Source organism: Bombina bombina, chromosome 5 (assembly GCF_027579735.1).
Source record: "Bombina bombina isolate aBomBom1 chromosome 5, aBomBom1.pri, whole genome shotgun sequence".
Lineage (NCBI taxonomy): Eukaryota > Metazoa > Chordata > Amphibia > Anura > Bombinatoridae > Bombina > Bombina bombina.
The window spans coordinates 1,136,024,430-1,136,044,655 of record NC_069503.1 but is presented as its reverse complement, the minus strand read 5'-3'; the positions used below and the strand labels follow the sequence as shown (position 1 = coordinate 1,136,044,655).

At 39.8% G+C, this 20,226-nt stretch overlaps 1 protein-coding gene across 3 annotated transcripts in view; it reads left to right on the top strand.

Moving 5' to 3' along the window:
• Positions 1-19,923, top strand: part of LOC128661187 (ubiquitin carboxyl-terminal hydrolase CYLD) — a 166,306-nt gene extending 146,383 nt beyond the window's left edge. For 2 of the 3 annotated variants that reach the window (XM_053715428.1, XM_053715429.1), the window contains exons 10-13: positions 3,016-3,082; positions 5,203-5,335; positions 5,923-6,031; positions 6,151-6,590. In XM_053715428.1, the coding sequence (XP_053571403.1) occupies positions 3,016-3,082; positions 5,203-5,335; positions 5,923-6,031; positions 6,151-6,278 (437 nt within the window). In that variant the 3' untranslated portion in view covers positions 6,279-6,590. Of the gene's footprint in view, positions 1-3,015; positions 3,083-5,202; positions 5,336-5,922; positions 6,032-6,150; positions 6,591-16,410; positions 16,625-16,713 lie in introns of those variants that run through there. The other variant, XM_053715430.1, reaches the window with a different exon arrangement.
• The last annotated feature ends 303 nt before the right edge of the window (positions 19,924-20,226 follow it).

Below are 20,226 nucleotides of genomic sequence, written 5' to 3'. Positions count from 1 at the left end.
AGGCACTTTCCCCTAGACGGTCCTACCCCACACCGGCACTCCAAAACTCGTGTTCTAGTAGAACCGCAAACAGCTCCGGTCAGTCAAGAAAAACAATTCTAGTAGCTCTACAGATATAGGGGTTCAACTGTAGAGTCAATATACCAAATCTAAGTGGTCTGGGAAAAAATGGAGTAGTCTAAACATGTAGCTGCCAATTCATGGTTCTGCAGTAAGGGCCCTTCACCGCCGACCTTACCAAAGCAAACAGGCTATCTGAATCTCGTGGGCCGTCACAAAGGTCCACCAGATCATCTATCAATCCTCCAGATGTCACATGCTCTACTCTTGAGGGTCAGCCACATCCCTCAAGGCACAGGTCGGTAAATGAGATAGCATATCTTTATTCAGACATAGGTTTAACGAGGAATCAGCCCCTACTGGATCCATATAATAATCAGTAGGCATCTGTCGCTCATGATGCATCACTGCTCCTGTAGAAGATTACAGGGAGCACTTTTTTGCATACCTGCAGACTGGATTTCCTGTATCACACAATCTATATTATGAAGCATCTCCTCTTTAAGATCCATTAGCAGAGCTTTGTATCTTTAAAGAAATGTCTTCCATAGTATACAATGTGAAGTGGTCAAGAGTAGCAATTTATCTCTAGTGGCTTCACCCTGTAACCTAGGTTGGGGGGGGGGTTGTGCTGCACCTTAAGTCCTGAGGACAGCTGGTTTCATCAGATGATAGTTGCAGCCATGTTAGCACAGTATCCATCAGAAGCCTCATGGCCTTACTAAAGAGCATAGGCCAGGAAAGTGAGCACTGCAAAAGCTCTAAAACTTCTCCAAAAGTATTGGTGAGAAAAGTTTCTTATAGGAATCTTGATTGCAGATCTCAAATAGGTTAAATATATACAGTCATGGCCAAAAATATTGGCACCCCTGCATTTCTGTCAGATAATGCACCACTTCGCCCAGAAAATTGTTGCAATTACAAATGTTTAGGCATTCTCATTTTTTTCTTTTGTTTGTATTGGTATGACACAAAAAAGTGGAGAAAAAAAAGCCAAATCTGACACATTCCACGCAAAACTCCAAAAATTGACTGGACAAAATGATTGGCACCCTCAATTTAATATTTGGTAGCACACCCCTTGGAAAAAATAACTGAAATCAATCGCTTCCTGAAACCATCAATGAGTTTCTTACACCTCTCTACTGGAATTTTGAACCACTCTTTTTTTCACCAACTGCTCCAGGTCTCTCATGCTGGAAGGGTTCCTTTTCCCAACTGCTCTTTTGAGATCTCTCCACAGGTGCTCTACGGGATTGAGATTTGGACTCATTGCTGGCCAGTTCAGTTATTTTCCAGCGCTTTGTCTTAAACCATTTCTGGGTGCTTTTTGACGTGTGCTTTGGGTCATTGTCCTGCTGTAAGACCCATGACCTCTGAAGGATACCCAACTTTCTGACACTGGGCCCTACATTGCACTACAGAATTCTTGGTAGTCTTCAGATTTCCAAATGCCATGCACACAGTCAAGACATCCAGTGCTTGAAGCAGCAAAGCAACCCCAAAACATCAGAGAACCTTCACCATGTTTGACTGTAGGGACTGCATTATTTTCTTTAAAAGCCTCATTTCTTTTTCTGAAAACAGTAGAATGATGGGCTTTACCAAAAATCTGTAATTTTGTTTTGTCTGTCCACAGCACATTCTCCCAAACGGATTTTGGCTTCCTTGAGGTAAGTTTTGGCAAACTACAATCTGGCTTTTTTATGTTTCTGTGTCTGCAGTGGGGTCCTCCTCCTGGGTCTCCTACCATAGCGTCCCTTTTTATTCAGATGGCGACGTATAGTGTGAGCTGACACATTTGTACCCTGTAGTATATAGAAACAGAGAAACCAGCACAACACTATACAGAGTACCACAGTGAGAAACTTCCAAAACTCACCAGCAATAGTAGAACAAAGAGAAATGTGGTCTCCAATAAATGCAAAAAAAAAGGTCCTTTTATTAGGTTACATGGGATAAGATCCAAACAACCATAACGTTTCGTGGTAACCTCACATGATTAAGGGGTGTTACCCCGAAACTTCGTTCTACATTTGTACTCTGTGCCTGAAGGTCAGCTTGAATTTGTCTGGAAGTTGATTGATGTTCTTTATCCACCATTCAAACAATCCTTCATTGCAATCTTAGATCAATTTTTCTCTTTCGTCCATGTCCAGGGAGATTAGCTACAGTGCCATGGGCTGTAAACTTCTTGACAATGTTGTGCACAGTGGACACAGGAACATTAAGATCTCTGTTTTTTCACAATTTTTGTTCTAAATCCTCAGACAATTATTTGCTTCTCTTTCTCTTCTCCATGCTCAGTGTGACACAGACACACAACAGAAAGGTTGAGTCAATTTATCACCATTTAAACTGGTTGCCGGTGAGATTTCTATATTGTCAGCACCTGTTAATTAATACAGGTGAGTTTAATTACAAATTACAGGAGCATCACAAACTTGGAATGCAGTTATTTCTTACAATTTTGAAAAGGTGCTGATATTTTTGTCCAGTGCATTTTTGGAGTTTTGCCTGGAAAGTGTCAGACTTTTTTGTTTCATACTAATACAAACAAAAGAAATAAACATGGGAATGCCTAAACATTTGTAATTGCAACAATGTTCTGGGCGAAGTGGTGCGTTTTCTGACAGAAATGCAGGGGTGCCAATATTTTTGGCCATGACAAAGAGCCTATAGAATCTATATTTGGATCAGGAGCTCTCATAGCAAATGTCCTGCCGCTTCAGCAGTCCGCTTCGCCCCCCCTTACAGTTATTTATTGTGCTGCTTCAGGGCCATCATCATTATAAAATGTTACCGTGACTTTTTTACATGTTTGCTTAATAACATATTTATAAGGATTTCTTATTGTAAAACGTGCGCATTTTCTGTTTTTCTTATTTCAGTGCACCTCTGCAGGGGGCTGTGTGAATAAGAGGTTGCAGTGCTTGAGTATTTCTTGCCTTTCAGACCCAGAGGAGTTTCTCAATCTTATTGTGCATCGTATCCTGGGAATGGAGCCTCTTCTGAAACTCTGGTAAGTTTTTTTTTTTTCCTTTCAAATCAGAATCCCCAGATCCAAAGCAGTTCCCTTCCTGTCCTTTCAGGTATCACATACTGGTTCTGAAATGGGATGAAAAGAACGCTTTTTTTAAAGAGATACAACAGTCACAATTTAAATTCTTGTTGAATGGATTTCAGTTTTGTGTAGAAGCATTTGTGCATCACCTGCATGAGCAGAGATTCTTCTTCATTGATGGTGTTTACACGGGGAAGATGTGTTGTTCATGCTCCTGTATTTAGACATCACGCCTTCCCAGACAGCAAGTTGTATTTGTGGCAATAACTTCAAAACTGAAATGAACTAAAGTCCCTTTAAAGGGACACTAAACCCAATTTGTTTCTTTCATGATTCAGATAGAGCAGCAACTTTATTATTTACTCTTAATATAATTTTTTATTTGTTCTCTTGGTGTCTTTATTTGAAAAAGCGAAAATGTAAACTTATGAGCTGGACATTTTTGGTTTAGCACCCTGGGTAGAGCTTGCTGATTAGTGGCTACATTTAGCAAGCGCTACCTAGGTGCTTAACAAAAAAACGGGCTAGCTCCTAAGCTTACATTACTGCTTTTTTAAATAAAGATACCAAGAGAACGAAATAAATTAGAAAGTTCCTTAAAATTGCTGCTCTATCTGAATAACAAAAGAAAACGTTTGGGTTTCATATCCCTTTAAGGATAACTTTGATCTTCTAAACTAAATTGTTCCAGCTCTTGAGGTTCTTGAAGGCCACAAATTGACCAGGATTTGAGGGTGTCTTTGCCCCAACAGCAGTGACTACCACAATATTGCAGCTAAATTTGATTGTGGCCACAAGGTGGCTGTTGCAGTGTTATATGTGCATTGCAAGCTCCTATTAAGTCCTTGGGTGCCAAAGAGAGCAACAAAGCATGGAACTCACCCACCTAATGTATATATGGTAGAGGTAGATAGGAGCTCTCATCAAATACTGTATGCATCATGCAAAACACCAAAACATCATCATATGAAACGGGATTGCAATAATCTGTTTACTAGGTGTTCAAGGCTGGGCAAAAGACACTAGTACCGAATTTAATCACTATAGGTGACATCTCTTGTAAAAGAGTGTAGTAAAAGGACAGAGTGTAGTAAAAGGACAGAGTGTAGTAAAAGGACAGAGTGTAGTAAAAGGACAGAGTGTAGTAAAAGGACAGAGTGTAGTAAAAGGACAGAGTGTAGTAAAAGGACAGAGTGTAGTAAAAGGACAGAGTGTAGTAAAAGGACAGAGTGTAGTAAAAGGACAGAGTGTAGTAAAAGGACAGAGTGTAGTAAAAGGACAGAGTGTAGTAAAAGGACAGAGTGTAGTAAAAGGACAGAGTGTAGTAAAAGGACAGAGTGTAGTAAAAGGACAGAGTGTCCTGTCCAGGGGCTGTGTGGTTGGTCTGGGAAGGAGCCAGGTGATCTAGGGTGGGTTTGATCTTAATTGGTGGGCAGTAGAAAGTCTCTCTTATAAAGTCCTATGACTCCATAATCTACTTCTGAAGCTAACTTCCTTTTGATAGAGAAATTGTATTTGCCAAGATATGTAGAGGTCAAGACTTAGAGGCCTATCTATCAAGCTCCGAATGGAGCTTGATAGCCCCTGTTTCTGGCGAGTCTTCAGACTCACCAGAAACAGCAGTTATGAAGCAGCGGTCACAAAGACTGCTGCTCCATAACGCTGTCCACCTGCTCTGAGCAGGCGGACAGACATCACCGGAAATCAACCTGATCGTGTACGATCGGGTTGATTGACACCCCCTGCTGGCGGCCCATTGGCCGCGAGTCTGCAGGGGGCAGCGTTGCACCAGCAGCTCTTGTGAGCTGCTGGTGCAATGCTGAATACGGAAAGCGTATTGCTCTCCGCATTCAGCGAGGTCTTGCAGACCTGATCCGCACTGTCGGATCAGGTCCGCAAGACCTTTGTTAAATATAGGCCTTAAGGTCATGGGGCTAGGACATCTAAATGCTTGTTCTTAATCTAAGGGAAATTCACATTTCCTGTGGATGGGTCATCACAACATTATATATGTCTGATTTGTAAATCTGAACCATCATTTTATCAGCTCCTTTAATGAAAATGATTCTGCTTTTCAGCTCAAAGGATCAGAGTGTGCAGGCCTCTTACTGTTACCAGATCTTTATTGAGAAGCAGCAGACACTGACCATACCTAATGTTCAGCAGCTTCTGGAGCACTCATTCCACCACTCCAACCTGAAGCTGGCCGAGGTACTGGTAGCTCTAATTACGCTTAACTACGGTGTAACTGTGCTCTAACCCCCAAAAGTGTCTCACATCAAAACCTCTGTATGTCCTTCATCTCATTAACATACTTGTTCTTCACCCCATTGGAATTTGATGGCCTTGACATTACCAGATGTCTTCTTATTTCCCCTTTTTTTTACTTCCCTCCTCTAAACTCTTCCTTTTGTTGTTGTTTCATCTCCTTCAAGTTCAATTTCTCTTATTGCTCATTTCTATCTCTTCTGCCCCTCCCAATATTTCCCCTCAGATATGCCCATCTTTTCCCTCTACACCCCCGTTCTCGCTCCTCTCTGCTACTCTTCCCTCTACCTGGCTGCCTAGGTTTTCTGAGAGTTCTCACCAGTCTTGTCTCATTACCATCTCTGTCCTCCATTCTTGCATTGATGTGTACCCCCACCTCTAGTCTTTCTCCCATCCTCATATTAGCCATTACTCCTGATCACCTTTATCATATATTCATTTATAAATACGTCATGCAGAACATTCTTGATACTGTAAAATGGAATATTTGATGTAATCAGGGCAGTTGTTCTCTTCGTCTCTGTTGGCAGGTCCCATCCTGCTTCATTATACAGATGCCTCGCTTTGGAAAAGACTACAAGATGTTCAGTAAAATTATCCCGTCTCTAGAGCTGGACATCACAGATCTGCTGCAGGACAGTGAGTGTTCAGTAAATGTCCTCACATTTCGGTGCTTATGTGATTTGCATTAATACATACAATACACCACAAAATAGTGTGCAGATCTTCCTCACAAGTGTCCTGTTGTATTCTGACAGGCCCCAGGGAGTGTGTTGTGTGCGGGGCGTTGGCCACTAAAGAGTGCTCTGAATGCTTTAAAGACAAAGTTCTCTCCGAGTCTGGGCTCAAGCATTATTGTGATGTTTGCGCTAAACAGGTACTGTAGATGTGATCACCGTGCCCTATGCTCTGTCTTGTGTACACACTAAAAGGCTTGATCAGACAGGTTACACGCTTCTGTAAACCTGTTTATTCTAATTATTATAATAGCTTATTTTCCTAAAGATAAACCTTTTAAAGTGTATTGTGCCATTGCTGACACTGTATGTAACTCTCATTGATTTTATTTGCTAGTTTATGTGAATTTTGGATACTGTTGCACAAGGTTTGTAAAATAGCAGAGACGTGTTCCCCTTAAAAGTGATGGTAAACTGTCCCCTTTATAAAACAGATCCAGAATGTTAGTGATATTTTAGATGGAGTTAAATTAATCAGTTGTAATTAAGTTGAGCTATAACTTACTTTTTAATATAGATATGAAACTCAAATTCCCTGCGCTCCGTTGCCCACTTCAAAAGTACATTTTTCTGTGAGCTAAAGGTTTGAATTGTTGTCCAATCAGCGCTCTAGCTACACCAAAAGTGCCATATGGGGAGAGCGCTAATTGGACAACAATTCAAACCGTTAGCTTACAGAAAAATTGACTTTTGAAGTATGGGGGGCGGAGCGCGGGGAATTTGAATTTTATATCTATATTAAACAGTAAGTTATGGCGCATCTTCATTACAACTGATTAATTAAACGCCATCTAAAATATCACTAACCTTTCAGATCTGATTTTATAAAGGGGAGAGATTACCATCTTTAACTGAAGAGGCGTGTGTCATGACAGCCAATCAACAGCTGTTATTAAAGTTAGATTAAACAAACATTCAGTGGTTCCGTCATTTGTGTTCTTGTAGCCAAAACTCTCTGATCTGTTTTCTTAAGAGAAATCCTAGCCTAAGAAATGGCAGCTTAAAGGGACATGAAAATCAGACTAAAACGTTCATGATTGAGATGCAACATGCAGTGTTAATGAACTACTCGATTTACTTCATTCTCTTGATGTATTTTGCTGAAAAGAAATCCAAGGTTCAGTAGCAGCAGTGTACTACTGGGAGCTCTCTTGTCATTGGCTCACCAGATGTGCTCAGCTAGCTCCCAGTAGTGCATTGCTTCGCCGGAGCTGACTTTAACAGGAGTTAAACACATAGTTATATGCGCACAATAGTGCAATAATATTCTCTAACACATTTTCTTATTTTGCAGTTTTATGTCCCTTAAAGTTTACCAAACTGAGTACTGTATGTGCTGAAGAAGTGCCGTTATAATGGCAATATTACCTGTCTTTAAAGGGACACTGAACCCAAATTTTTTCTTTTGTAATTCAGAAAGAGCATGCAATTTTAAGCAACTTTCTAATTTACTCCTATTATCAATTTTTCTTCGTTCTCTTGCTATCATTATTTGAAAAAGAAGGCATCTAAGCTTTTTTTTGGTTTCAGTACTCTGGACAGCACTTTTTTATTGGTGGATAAATTTATCCACCAATCAGCAAGGGCAACCCAGGTTGTTCACCAAAAATGGGCCGGCATCTAAACTTACATTCTTGCATTTCAAATAAAGATACCAAGAGAATGAAGAAAATTTGATAATATGAGTAAAATAATCAGCTGATTAGTAAATATGGTTATATTACCTGTTCTCATCCAAGGATATACTGAAAACCTGGCCTGTTGGGGAGGCCTGAGGATAGGTTTGAAAAACAGTGCTCTATCTAAATGATGAAAGAAAAAAATTGGGTTTGGTATCCCTTTAAGACTTCAGACCCAAAAGTCTTTATAGAAAGTGTCAACTATTATTGAGGCACCATATACAGTCCAGATAGGCTGCCATAAGAATGAGGCACTTTCCCCTAGACGGTCCTACCCCACACCGGCACTCCAAAACTCGTGTTCTAGTAGAACCGCAAACAGCTCCGGTCAGTCAAGAAAAACAATTCTAGTAGCTCTACAGATATAGGGGTTCAACTGTAGAGTCAATATACCAAATCTAAGTGGTCTGGGAAAAAATGGAGTAGTCTAAACATGTAGCTGCCAATTCATGGTTCTGCAGTAAGGGCCCTTCACCGCCGACCTTACCAAAGCAAACAGGCTATCTGAATCTCGTGGGCCGTCACAAAGGTCCACCAGATCATCTATCAATCCTCCAGATGTCACATGCTCTACTCTTGAGGGTCAGCCACATCCCTCAAGGCACAGGTCGGTAAATGAGATAGCATATCTTTATTCAGACATAGGTTTAACGAGGAATCAGCCCCTACTGGATCCATATAATAATCAGTAGGCATCTGTCGCTCATGATGCATCACTGCTCCTGTAGAAGATTACAGGGAGCACTTTTTTGCATACCTGCAGACTGGATTTCCTGTATCACACAATCTATATTATGAAGCATCTCCTCTTTAAGATCCATTAGCAGAGCTTTGTATCTTTAAAGAAATGTCTTCCATAGTATACAATGTGAAGTGGTCAAGAGTAGCAATTTATCTCTAGTGGCTTCACCCTGTAACCTAGGTTGGGGGGGGGGGTTGTGCTGCACCTTAAGTCCTGAGGACAGCTGGTTTCATCAGATGATAGTTGCAGCCATGTTAGCACAGTATCCATCAGAAGCCTCATGGCCTTACTAAAGAGCATAGGCCAGGAAAGTGAGCACTGCAAAAGCTCTAAAACTTCTCCAAAAGTATTGGTGAGAAAAGTTTCTTATAGGAATCTTGATTGCAGATCTCAAATAGGTTAAATATATACAGTCATGGCCAAAAATATTGGCACCCCTGCATTTCTGTCAGATAATGCACCACTTCGCCCAGAAAATTGTTGCAATTACAAATGTTTAGGCATTCTCATTTTTTTCTTTTGTTTGTATTGGTATGACACAAAAAAGTGGAGAAAAAAAAGCCAAATCTGACACATTCCACGCAAAACTCCAAAAATTGACTGGACAAAATGATTGGCACCCTCAATTTAATATTTGGTAGCACACCCCTTGGAAAAAATAACTGAAATCAATCGCTTCCTGAAACCATCAATGAGTTTCTTACACCTCTCTACTGGAATTTTGAACCACTCTTTTTTTCACCAACTGCTCCAGGTCTCTCATGCTGGAAGGGTTCCTTTTCCCAACTGCTCTTTTGAGATCTCTCCACAGGTGCTCTACGGGATTGAGATTTGGACTCATTGCTGGCCAGTTCAGTTATTTTCCAGCGCTTTGTCTTAAACCATTTCTGGGTGCTTTTTGACGTGTGCTTTGGGTCATTGTCCTGCTGTAAGACCCATGACCTCTGAAGGATACCCAACTTTCTGACACTGGGCCCTACATTGCACTACAGAATTCTTGGTAGTCTTCAGATTTCCAAATGCCATGCACACAGTCAAGACATCCAGTGCTTGAAGCAGCAAAGCAACCCCAAAACATCAGAGAACCTTCACCATGTTTGACTGTAGGGACTGCATTATTTTCTTTAAAAGCCTCATTTCTTTTTCTGAAAACAGTAGAATGATGGGCTTTACCAAAAATCTGTAATTTTGTTTTGTCTGTCCACAGCACATTCTCCCAAACGGATTTTGGCTTCCTTGAGGTAAGTTTTGGCAAACTACAATCTGGCTTTTTTATGTTTCTGTGTCTGCAGTGGGGTCCTCCTCCTGGGTCTCCTACCATAGCGTCCCTTTTTATTCAGATGGCGACGTATAGTGTGAGCTGACACATTTGTACCCTGTAGTATATAGAAACAGAGAAACCAGCACAACACTATACAGAGTACCACAGTGAGAAACTTCCAAAACTCACCAGCAATAGTAGAACAAAGAGAAATGTGGTCTCCAATAAATGCAAAAAAAAGGTCCTTTTATTAGGTTACATGGGATAAGATCCAAACAACCATAACGTTTCGTGGTAACCTCACATGATTAAGGGGTGTTACCCCGAAACTTCGTTCTACATTTGTACTCTGTGCCTGAAGGTCAGCTTGAATTTGTCTGGAAGTTGATTGATGTTCTTTATCCACCATTCAAACAATCCTTCATTGCAATCTTAGATCAATTTTTCTCTTTCGTCCATGTCCAGGGAGATTAGCTACAGTGCCATGGGCTGTAAACTTCTTGACAATGTTGTGCACAGTGGACACAGGAACATTAAGATCTCTGTTTTTTCACAATTTTTGTTCTAAATCCTCAGACAATTATTTGCTTCTCTTTCTCTTCTCCATGCTCAGTGTGACACAGACACACAACAGAAAGGTTGAGTCAATTTATCACCATTTAAACTGGTTGCCGGTGAGATTTCTATATTGTCAGCACCTGTTAATTAATACAGGTGAGTTTAATTACAAATTACAGGAGCATCATAAACTTGGAATGCAGTTATTTCTTACAATTTTGAAAAGGTGCTGATATTTTTGTCCAGTGCATTTTTGGAGTTTTGCCTGGAAAGTGTCAGACTTTTTTGTTTCATACTAATACAAACAAAAGAAATAAACATGGGAATGCCTAAACATTTGTAATTGCAACAATGTTCTGGGCGAAGTGGTGCGTTTTCTGACAGAAATGCAGGGGTGCCAATATTTTTGGCCATGACAAAGAGCCTATAGAATCTATATTTGGATCAGGAGCTCTCATAGCAAATGTCCTGCCGCTTCAGCAGTCCGCTTCGCCCCCCCTTACAGTTATTTATTGTGCTGCTTCAGGGCCATCATCATTATAAAATGTTACCGTGACTTTTTTACATGTTTGCTTAATAACATATTTATAAGGATTTCTTATTGTAAAACGTGCGCATTTTCTGTTTTTCTTATTTCAGTGCACCTCTGCAGGGGGCTGTGTGAATAAGAGGTTGCAGTGCTTGAGTATTTCTTGCCTTTCAGACCCAGAGGAGTTTCTCAATCTTATTGTGCATCGTATCCTGGGAATGGAGCCTCTTCTGAAACTCTGGTAAGTTTTTTTTTTTCCTTTCAAATCAGAATCCCCAGATCCAAAGCAGTTCCCTTCCTGTCCTTTCAGGTATCACATACTGGTTCTGAAATGGGATGAAAAGAACGCTTTTTTTAAAGAGATACAACAGTCACAATTTAAATTCTTGTTGAATGGATTTCAGTTTTGTGTAGAAGCATTTGTGCATCACCTGCATGAGCAGAGATTCTTCTTCATTGATGGTGTTTACACGGGGAAGATGTGTTGTTCATGCTCCTGTATTTAGACATCACGCCTTCCCAGACAGCAAGTTGTATTTGTGGCAATAACTTCAAAACTGAAATGAACTAAAGTCCCTTTAAAGGGACACTAAACCCAATTTGTTTCTTTCATGATTCAGATAGAGCAGCAACTTTATTATTTACTCTTAATATAATTTTTTATTTGTTCTCTTGGTGTCTTTATTTGAAAAAGCGAAAATGTAAACTTATGAGCTGGACATTTTTGGTTTAGCACCCTGGGTAGAGCTTGCTGATTAGTGGCTACATTTAGCAAGCGCTACCTAGGTGCTTAACAAAAAAACGGGCTAGCTCCTAAGCTTACATTACTGCTTTTTTAAATAAAGATACCAAGAGAACGAAATAAATTAGAAAGTTCCTTAAAATTGCTGCTCTATCTGAATAACAAAAGAAAACGTTTGGGTTTCATATCCCTTTAAGGATAACTTTGATCTTCTAAACTAAATTGTTCCAGCTCTTGAGGTTCTTGAAGGCCACAAATTGACCAGGATTTGAGGGTGTCTTTGCCCCAACAGCAGTGACTACCACAATATTGCAGCTAAATTTGATTGTGGCCACAAGGTGGCTGTTGCAGTGTTATATGTGCATTGCAAGCTCCTATTAAGTCCTTGGGTGCCAAAGAGAGCAACAAAGCATGGAACTCACCCACCTAATGTATATATGGTAGAGGTAGATAGGAGCTCTCATCAAATACTGTATGCATCATGCAAAACACCAAAACATCATCATATGAAACGGGATTGCAATAATCTGTTTACTAGGTGTTCAAGGCTGGGCAAAAGACACTAGTACCGAATTTAATCACTATAGGTGACATCTCTTGTAAAAGAGTGTAGTAAAAGGACAGAGTGTAGTAAAAGGACAGAGTGTAGTAAAAGGACAGAGTGTAGTAAAAGGACAGAGTGTAGTAAAAGGACAGAGTGTAGTAAAAGGACAGAGTGTAGTAAAAGGACAGAGTGTAGTAAAAGGACAGAGTGTAGTAAAAGGACAGAGTGTAGTAAAAGGACAGAGTGTAGTAAAAGGACAGAGTGTAGTAAAAGGACAGAGTGTAGTAAAAGGACAGAGTGTAGTAAAAGGACAGAGTGTAGTAAAAGGACAGAGTGTAGTAAAAGGACAGAGTGTCCTGTCCAGGGGCTGTGTGGTTGGTCTGGGAAGGAGCCAGGTGATCTAGGGTGGGTTTGATCTTAATTGGTGGGCAGTAGAAAGTCTCTCTTATAAAGTCCTATGACTCCATAATCTACTTCTGAAGCTAACTTCCTTTTGATAGAGAAATTGTATTTGCCAAGATATGTAGAGGTCAAGACTTAGAGGCCTATCTATCAAGCTCCGAATGGAGCTTGATAGCCCCTGTTTCTGGCGAGTCTTCAGACTCACCAGAAACAGCAGTTATGAAGCAGCGGTCACAAAGACTGCTGCTCCATAACGCTGTCCACCTGCTCTGAGCAGGCGGACAGACATCACCGGAAATCAACCTGATCGTGTACGATCGGGTTGATTGACACCCCCTGCTGGCGGCCCATTGGCCGCGAGTCTGCAGGGGGCAGCGTTGCACCAGCAGCTCTTGTGAGCTGCTGGTGCAATGCTGAATACGGAAAGCGTATTGCTCTCCGCATTCAGCGAGGTCTTGCAGACCTGATCCGCACTGTCGGATCAGGTCCGCAAGACCTTTGTTAAATATAGGCCTTAAGGTCATGGGGCTAGGACATCTAAATGCTTGTTCTTAATCTAAGGGAAATTCACATTTCCTGTGGATGGGTCATCACAACATTATATATGTCTGATTTGTAAATCTGAACCATCATTTTATCAGCTCCTTTAATGAAAATGATTCTGCTTTTCAGCTCAAAGGATCAGAGTGTGCAGGCCTCTTACTGTTACCAGATCTTTATTGAGAAGCAGCAGACACTGACCATACCTAATGTTCAGCAGCTTCTGGAGCACTCATTCCACCACTCCAACCTGAAGCTGGCCGAGGTACTGGTAGCTCTAATTACGCTTAACTACGGTGTAACTGTGCTCTAACCCCCAAAAGTGTCTCACATCAAAACCTCTGTATGTCCTTCATCTCATTAACATACTTGTTCTTCACCCCATTGGAATTTGATGGCCTTGACATTACCAGATGTCTTCTTATTTCCCCTTTTTTTTACTTCCCTCCTCTAAACTCTTCCTTTTGTTGTTGTTTCATCTCCTTCAAGTTCAATTTCTCTTATTGCTCATTTCTATCTCTTCTGCCCCTCCCAATATTTCCCCTCAGATATGCCCATCTTTTCCCTCTACACCCCCGTTCTCGCTCCTCTCTGCTACTCTTCCCTCTACCTGGCTGCCTAGGTTTTCTGAGAGTTCTCACCAGTCTTGTCTCATTACCATCTCTGTCCTCCATTCTTGCATTGATGTGTACCCCCACCTCTAGTCTTTCTCCCATCCTCATATTAGCCATTACTCCTGATCACCTTTATCATATATTCATTTATAAATACGTCATGCAGAACATTCTTGATACTGTAAAATGGAATATTTGATGTAATCAGGGCAGTTGTTCTCTTCGTCTCTGTTGGCAGGTCCCATCCTGCTTCATTATACAGATGCCTCGCTTTGGAAAAGACTACAAGATGTTCAGTAAAATTATCCCGTCTCTAGAGCTGGACATCACAGATCTGCTGCAGGACAGTGAGTGTTCAGTAAATGTCCTCACATTTCGGTGCTTATGTGATTTGCATTAATACATACAATACACCACAAAATAGTGTGCAGATCTTCCTCACAAGTGTCCTGTTGTATTCTGACAGGCCCCAGGGAGTGTGTTGTGTGCGGGGCGTTGGCCACTAAAGAGTGCTCTGAATGCTTTAAAGACAAAGTTCTCTCCGAGTCTGGGCTCAAGCATTATTGTGATGTTTGCGCTAAACAGGTACTGTAGATGTGATCACCGTGCCCTATGCTCTGTCTTGTGTACACACTAAAAGGCTTGATCAGACAGGTTACACGCTTCTGTAAACCTGTTTATTCTAATTATTATAATAGCTTATTTTCCTAAAGATAAACCTTTTAAAGTGTATTGTGCCATTGCTGACACTGTATGTAACTCTCATTGATTTTATTTGCTAGTTTATGTGAATTTTGGATACTGTTGCACAAGGTTTGTAAAATAGCAGAGACGTGTTCCCCTTAAAAGTGATGGTAAACTGTCCCCTTTATAAAACAGATCCAGAATGTTAGTGATATTTTAGATGGAGTTAAATTAATCAGTTGTAATTAAGTTGAGCTATAACTTACTTTTTAATATAGATATGAAACTCAAATTCCCTGCGCTCCGTTGCCCACTTCAAAAGTACATTTTTCTGTGAGCTAAAGGTTTGAATTGTTGTCCAATCAGCGCTCTAGCTACACCAAAAGTGCCATATGGGGAGAGCGCTAATTGGACAACAATTCAAACCGTTAGCTTACAGAAAAATTGACTTTTGAAGTATGGGGGGCGGAGCGCGGGGAATTTGAATTTTATATCTATATTAAACAGTAAGTTATGGCGCATCTTCATTACAACTGATTAATTAAACGCCATCTAAAATATCACTAACCTTTCAGATCTGATTTTATAAAGGGGAGAGATTACCATCTTTAACTGAAGAGGCGTGTGTCATGACAGCCAATCAACAGCTGTTATTAAAGTTAGATTAAACAAACATTCAGTGGTTCCGTCATTTGTGTTCTTGTAGCCAAAACTCTCTGATCTGTTTTCTTAAGAGAAATCCTAGCCTAAGAAATGGCAGCTTAAAGGGACATGAAAATCAGACTAAAACGTTCATGATTGAGATGCAACATGCAGTGTTAATGAACTACTCGATTTACTTCATTCTCTTGATGTATTTTGCTGAAAAGAAATCCAAGGTTCAGTAGCAGCAGTGTACTACTGGGAGCTCTCTTGTCATTGGCTCACCAGATGTGCTCAGCTAGCTCCCAGTAGTGCATTGCTTCGCCGGAGCTGACTTTAACAGGAGTTAAACACATAGTTATATGCGCACAATAGTGCAATAATATTCTCTAACACATTTTCTTATTTTGCAGTTTTATGTCCCTTAAAGTTTACCAAACTGAGTACTGTATGTGCTGAAGAAGTGCCGTTATAATGGCAATATTACCTGTCTTTAAAGGGACACTGAACCCAAATTTTTTCTTTTGTAATTCAGAAAGAGCATGCAATTTTAAGCAACTTTCTAATTTACTCCTATTATCAATTTTTCTTCGTTCTCTTGCTATCATTATTTGAAAAAGAAGGCATCTAAGCTTTTTTTTGGTTTCAGTACTCTGGACAGCACTTTTTTATTGGTGGATAAATTTATCCACCAATCAGCAAGGGCAACCCAGGTTGTTCACCAAAAATGGGCCGGCATCTAAACTTACATTCTTGCATTTCAAATAAAGATACCAAGAGAATGAAGAAAATTTGATAATATGAGTAAATTAGAAAGTTGCTTAAAATTCCATGCTCAATCTGAATAACGAAAGAACATTTTTGGGTACAGTGTTCCTTTAATAAGACTAATCCTCTCGCTTTTAATGTAAAATGACCATGTGTTGCCTTGGTAAGATATTCTGTATGTACAGGAGTGATGGGAAACGTTACATGGTTTAAAATCAGGTCTTGAATCTAAGAGAGATTTTACAAGGAATTTAATTGATCACTTCTAATGAAGATGCGCTGTAACTTACTTTTTAATCTAGATGTTCCACTCTAATACCCCGCGCTCTGGCCGCCCACTTCAAAACTCTTTTTTTTTTTGGTGAGCTAACGGAGTATTGAAGTGGATGGTCTGAGCACGGGGTATTTGAATGGAACAGCTAGGTTAAAAAGTAAATTACAGCGCATCTTCATTATAATTGATCTATTACAGTCCCTGTAAAAAATTACTTGGATTCTGGACCTGATTAAAAACATATAAAGTTTACCATCGCTTTAAGCCCATTGTCTTTACAAAGCCAGTTCCTCTCACACTAGGTGCATTCACACCACAAGCGCAGGACGCACAGGCTGACCTCTCTACAGATACCTGTGGGCGTTCAGCAGGGGCAGACGCTGGCTCAGGTCCCCAGGGAGACACTGGATCTGTTTGCTGTGTTGTGCATAGAGACCAGCCATTATGTGTCATTTGTTAAATATGGACCAGAGAAGGGCAGCTGGATGTTTTTTGACAGCATGGCTGACCGTTACGGTGAGTAGAAGGGACGGTGACCATTAGTTGCATTGCTTTGACACATGGTTATTTGGTTGCCGCTGACATTTCTCATCTCTTACAATCAGGTGATGAGAATGGCTACAACATCCCAGAGGTCAGCTTGTGCCCAGAGGTCGCCATCTACTTGGCCTCTCCGGTGAAGGAGCTGGCAAGTCAGAACCCCAGAGATATGAAAGGTGTGGCCAAGCGACTCTTCTGTGATGCCTACATGTACCTGTACCAGAGCAAGAGCATGGCCCTGTACAAATGACATCTGGCTACTAGAGCACCACAAGTTTTGCTAATAGGTGAAGATGGTATTGGAAGAGGTCAACTAAAAAGTGATGTCTGGGCCTGTTTGGGAAATAAATGACCAACCAACACACCGTTCCTGCTTATTACCTGCTGGCTACTTGCTTTACAAATGTCTAGTACTGTAAAGATTACAATACTGAGCAGAAGTTGTCTGGAAGATCTGGAACCTCACAGTCTCCTTTCCTTCAGCTTGTGTAGGGAGCAAACTAAGACTCCCGCTTCCCATTGCCTCTTTAGTTCATTACGAGTCCAATTAATCACTATAGATATATAGTGCTGTGATTTAACCCTTCTACTAGTTTATTTCTATCATCTTTGGGAAGTAAGGGGTGCTTTCATTCTCAGATCTTAAAAGTACACTCTAGTATAATAACAATATGCTTTAGTTCATTTTGTTAGTAATTATATGTTAACCTACTGCAAGTAAAAAAAAAAAAAAACATAGTTAAAGTTGCACTGAGGGGCCCCAGCGGGTTGCTGCTAGTGGGCATGACGTAGTCAGTTAGTTCATCCGGAGCAGCATATGCACATAGAGGCCTGTTATCTGCCCTGCTTGGTGCCGCAGTGCATTGCAGCTCTTGAGTGCACTTTAATTATTAATAAAAATTTGTTATACCACATCACTTTATTATTATACCTTTATACACATTTAAGCTCATTTCTGTGTCTCAGGTACATGCCAACATTTAATATGGTTAGAGTACTTACATCCTATGGCCCCTGGGTCAGGAGAGTGTGTCTAGTGGGTTTGCCACACCACATGCATACAGCTGTTACCCAGAAATACCTCCTATAACTCCTTAGTATCACAACACACAGGCACACACATACAATCACATATACTCACACACATTCATATACCCATACATACACACACAAAACATGTGCACAAATAAACACACACACATTCATATACCCATACTGACACACAGACACAAGCACAGTACATACACACAACAAAAATACCCACTTACAATACACATATACACTTGTCACATAGACACACACACACATTCATATACCCATACATAGGTACACACGCACACAATACAGACACAAGCACAGTACACATACACACACTTAATACGCAGATATACACACTTACAAAAGACACACGTACAGACACAAACACAATACACACACTTAATACATACACAGATATACACACTTACAATAGACACATACAGACACAAACATAATACACAATACACACACTTAATACATACACAAATATACACACTTACAAAAGACACACGTACAGACACAAACACAATACACACACTTAATACCAGATATACACACTTACAATAGACACGTAAAGACACAAACATAATACACATCATATGATTATACATATATATATGTGTGTGTAGGAATATCTATTTAGAAATACTTAGAATTTATTCTGCTATGTGCAGGACATTGGAATGTGAAATATTACAGTAAATACACAGTATAACACTTTATTACATATGAATATTGCATGAATATGTTTTTACTACTTGACAGCAAAGGGCTCCAATGCAATGTATATGTTTGTATCTCTATGTTAAAGCCCTTTGCAGCCTTTATTTTCTAACACCTGAGACCTCATATCTTTGAGCCTTTATAACTTTTGTGTTCAATTTTTTGGAATAATTTTTATTAGATGGTGTTATAATGAGTATAACTGTACTTTGCAATTTATTTTTGATGTTTTTTGTGACACTTTTTAGTTTTGCAAAACAGTTAACCAGAGTTTTAAAGATGCGGTAATCATTCTAGCGTAAATCGCAATTGCTCTCAAGTTATCGTCTTTACTTTCCACTCGTAATATCAACGGTAAACCCAAATTGTTAGCGCTCCATACGTAATCTGGCCCTTAATACACAAAACCAATACACATATACTGACACACAAAAATCACATATTGACATGCGCACACATACATACATACATACATACACACATATCCATACACAGATACTTAAATAGAATACGCATGCACACACAGGCACCATACACACATCCATAGATACAGATACACACACGGCCCACATACACATGTGCACACACACAGACACAATACAGATACGCACATATAATACACAAACACAATACACATCTCTAGATGCATACACATACATAATATACACATACACACGTGCACACACAGACACAATACACGTGCACACACAGACACAATACAGATACGCACATATAATACACAAACACAATACACATCTCTAGATACATACACATACATAATATACACATACACACACACAGACACAATACAGATACGCACATATAATACACAAACACAATACACATCTCTAGATACATACATAATATACACATACACACGTGCACACACAGACACAATACAGATACGCACATATAATACACAAACACAATACACATCTCTAGATACATACACACACATAATATACACATACACACGTGCACACACAGACACAATACACGTGCACACAGACACAATACACATACACACATATAATACACAAACGCAATGCACAAATCCATAGATATACACACACATAATACACAAACAAAATATTCACACCCATACACACATAACTGTAATACAAAATTACATCTCATGGTGTATTAAATTCACAAGTGTGCGTTTCAAATACCCCTCTGTTCTAGGTCACTGGTTTTCATAAATATCAGGTTTGAAAACCAGTGGTCTAGGTGTAATCGCCATTTAACAGAATGTAATACCAGTTATTTGTGAGGTCCATGAAGTTATTACTCTCTCTTTAGCCACTTCTTGACGTTTTATATCATTAATGATAGTTATTCCTGATATGCAATGACAGTTACGTGTTTGTGGGTTTTGAGTCTTTTATATTTGTTTTATTTATACAAATTTTTAAGCTTTTTTGTTAATTTGCACTTTGTTAAAGAAGTTGATATTTCAGGGCTTTTGGAATTATTAAGCATTTTTTTTGTAAAATAAATTTATTTCAATAATAGTCCGGTGTCTGTTGCTTTATCTGGGAGGTGTTAGGTAAAAGAAGGAGCTCTTCATCTTGTGTTCTTTGTCAAATTTACTCACCTTATTAGACAACAGAGCCCTTTGATTGGTTTTTACCTTTATGTTCATTTGTGGAGAGTTTTTACCATTCACAAAACAAAGTTCTTGATTTAATAAAACCGGTTGTAGAAAAAAAACTTGTTGCAACTCAGACATTCTATAATTTATAAAGATATCATCTTGCCCTTCATCACAGCAGCGAAATGCGAGTCTTCATTATATTCAGTAGAGCAGCATCTGT